The 3,423-nt window shown below is 39.5% G+C and overlaps 1 protein-coding gene across 6 annotated transcripts in view; it reads right to left on the reverse strand.

Moving 5' to 3' along the window:
• EFCAB5 (EF-hand calcium binding domain 5) overlaps positions 1-3,423 on the reverse strand; it is a 149,649-nt gene that overhangs the window by 127,774 nt on the left and 18,452 nt on the right. For all 6 annotated transcript variants that reach the window (XM_017855089.1, XM_017855088.1, XM_017855084.1 and 3 more), the window contains exon 2: positions 2,424-2,580. In XM_017855089.1, the coding sequence (XP_017710578.1) occupies positions 2,424-2,580 (157 nt within the window). The remainder of the gene's footprint in view (positions 1-2,423; positions 2,581-3,423) is intronic.

Below are 3,423 nucleotides of genomic sequence, written 5' to 3' on the forward strand. Positions count from 1 at the left end.
TTTCTTTTTCTTTCTTTCTTTTTCTTTCTTTCTTTCTTTTCTTTCTTTCTTTCTTTCTTTCTTTTTTTTCTTTCTTTCTTTCTTTCTTTCTTTCTTTCTTTCTTTCTTTCTTTCTTTCTTTCTTTCTTTCTTTTCTCTCTCTTTCTTTCTTTCTTTCTTTCTCTTTCTCTCTCTTTCTTTCTTTCTCTCTCTCTCTCTCTCTCTCTCTCTCTCTCTCTCTCTCTCTCTCTCTGTCTTTTTATAGACAGGGTCTCTGTTACCCAGGCTGGAGTGCAGTGGCATCATCATAGCTCACTGCAGGCTCAAACTTCAGGACTCAAGTTATCTCCTGCCTCAGCCCCCAAGTAGCTGAGACTATAGGCGTATGCCATCATGTCCAGCTAATTTTTAAAATTTTTTGTAGAGACAGGGTCCCACTATATTGCCTAGGCTGGTCTTGATCTCCTGGGTTCAAGCAATCCTCCTGCCTCAGCCTCCAGAATGCTGGGATTATAAGCGTGAGCTACTGCGCCCAGCCAGAAGTTTTTCATTTTGCAAACTTGAAACTCTATATCCATTAAACCAGCAGTCCCCATTGCTTTTGGCACAAGGGACTGGTTTTGTGGAAGACATTTTTTCCACAAACCCAGGGGTTGGGGGAGGATGGTTTTGGGATGATTCAAGCGTATTACATTTATTGTGTACTTTGTTTCTATTACTATTACATTATAGATTATGAGCCATTATACGGCTCACCACAATGTAGAATCAGTGGGAGTCCTGAGCTAGTTTTCCTGCAACTAGATGGTCCCATCTGGCGGTGATGGAAAATAGTGACAGATCATCAGCCATTAGATTCTCATAAGGAGCATGAAATCCAGATCCTCGCGTACACAGTTCATAATAGGGTTCCTATTGTGCTCCTATGAGAATCTAATGCAGCCACTGATTTGACAGAAGGTAGAGCTCAAGTGGTAATGAGAGTGATGGGGAGTGACTGCAAATACAGATGAAGCTTTCCTTGCTTGCTTGCCTGCCACTCACATCCTGCTATGTAGCCCACCTCCTACCAGGCCACAAGGTGTTGGGGATCCCTGAATCAAATAACTCCCCTTCCCCTTCTCCAAGCCCCTGGCAACCACCATTCTACATTCTGTTTCTATGAATGTGACTACTTTAGATACCTCATATAAGTGGAATAATTCAATATTTGTCTTTTAAGAGTATGTTTAAGAAACTGCCAAACTGTCTGTCAAAGAGTCTGTACCATTTTGCATTCCCATCAGCAAAGAATGAGAATTATTGCTGCTTCACATCCTTACCAGCATTTGAAGTTGCCAGTGCTTTGGATTTTGACCATTCTAAATGGTGTGTGCGGTATCTCATTGAAGTTTTAATTTGCATTTCCCTAATGACATGTGATGTCTGGCATCTTTTCATATGCTTTCAAATAAGATTTGCCATATGTACACTTTCTTTTGTGAACCAGGCTGTTTGTTTTCTTATTGTTCAGCCTTTAAGAGTTCTTTGTATATTCTAGATAACAGTCATTTATCAGATATATATACATAACATATATATGTGATATATATATCTATATATGTGATCTATATATATCACATATATAGATATATTTTGTTGTTGTTGTTGTTTTGTTTTGTTTTTAAGAGACAGGGTCTCTCTCTGTTCCCCAGGCTGGAGTGCAGTGGCATGATCATGGCTCAGTGCAGCTTCGACCTCCTGGACTCAAGCAATCCTCTCACCTCAGCCACCTGAGAAGCTGGAACCACAGCCTAGATAATTTTTAAATTTTTTTGTCAAAACAGGGTCTCCCTATGTTGGCTAGGCTGGTCTCGAATTCCTGGCCTCAAGCAATCCTCCCACCTCAGCCTCCAAAATTCCTAGGATTATAGGTGTGAGCCACCACACCCAACCAGATATGCCTTCTGCTAATATTTTCTCCCAGTCTGTGACTTGTCTTCCCTGATTTATTTTTAATCATTCACTTTAAACTGAAAATATGCTTAGCATTGTATCTAATGAAAAAGTATTTCCAAATCCATATACACTTAAGAGAAAGCATTTAACTCTTAGAGTATGGCTGTTCTCTAGAGCTAAGAGTCTTGCAGGTCTCACTGAAGTAGTCACACATAAAAACACACACACAAAAAGCAAACAAATGAAATATATGTTGGTTTACAATGATGAGTTTGGGAACCTCAGCCAGAGTCAAAATTTTAGAAATCTAGCTAGAATTTTTTTTTTTTAATGTAATGCTCAAGAGAAATTGAAGGAATCAATCTCATGGATCAGACAGGTCAAGACTTACCTCAGCAATACTGAAAATTTCAAGGGAGGATTCTAGTATGCTACTCAGTATTCTAGCAATTGCCCTCTTACCACTTACCCCACCTACCTTTCACATATACTCCCAATTTTCTTACCACTGTCTTAGGGATCATTCCTTTAGGGTCTAGAATCCATTCATCGAATTGCTCCTGCAGAGCCTGTTTCCGTGTGTTGGCCACCTTGACTTTGATTTTGTCTATGCTTTCTCTTTGTTTTCTATTCTGTTTAACATTCTCCTTCATCTTGGATACTCTGCAGGATGTAGATATAGAAAACATGTTGAGTTAATACCCTTGGATTTGATCCAGATTGGAACACAGGAATTCAGACTCTCTTTGAAAATGTTTGCCTGTCTTTTCTCCATAAAATCTTTCATTCAGGCCTGTAGTGAACCCTTCTTCCATAAGCACTTATTGAATTTGGCATTAATCATAGAGTACTTTCTACTATTTGACTTTTTATAGAAGTAGGCCTTATTTTACCCAACTAAATACTAGACTTAAGAAGTACTGGTAGGAATGTAAATTAGTACAACCATTGTTGAAAATGGTAGGGAGGTTCCTAAAAAAACTGAAAACAAAATCACTATATGATCCAGCAATCTCATGTCTGCATATTTACCAAAAAGATTTGAAATCAGTTTGTCAAAGAGATGGCTGCACTTCCATGTTCACTGTGGCACTATTCACAATAGCCAAGTGATAGAACCAACCTAAGTGTCCTCCAACAGACAAATGGATAGAGGAAATGTGGTTTACAAATACAATGCAGGGGCCAGGCACGGTGGCTCACGCCTGTAATCCCAGCACTTTGGGAGGCTGAGGTGGGCAGATCATGAGGTCAGGAGATCGAGACCATCCTGGCTAACATGGTGAAACCCCATCTCTACTAAAAATACAAAAAATAGCTAGGCGTGGTGGCACGCGCCTGTAGTCCCAGCTACTCAGGAGGCTGAGGCAGGAGAATGACATGAACCCAGGAGGCGGAACTTGCAGTAAGCCAAGATTGTGCCAGCCTGGGTGACAGAACAAGACTCTGTCTCAAAAAAAAAAAATAAATAATAAATAATAAATAAAATAAATAAAATAATATTAA

Source organism: Rhinopithecus bieti, unplaced genomic scaffold (genome assembly GCF_001698545.2).
Source record: "Rhinopithecus bieti isolate Rb0 unplaced genomic scaffold, ASM169854v2 scaffold_38691, whole genome shotgun sequence".
In the NCBI taxonomy this organism is placed as follows: domain Eukaryota; kingdom Metazoa; phylum Chordata; class Mammalia; order Primates; family Cercopithecidae; genus Rhinopithecus; species Rhinopithecus bieti.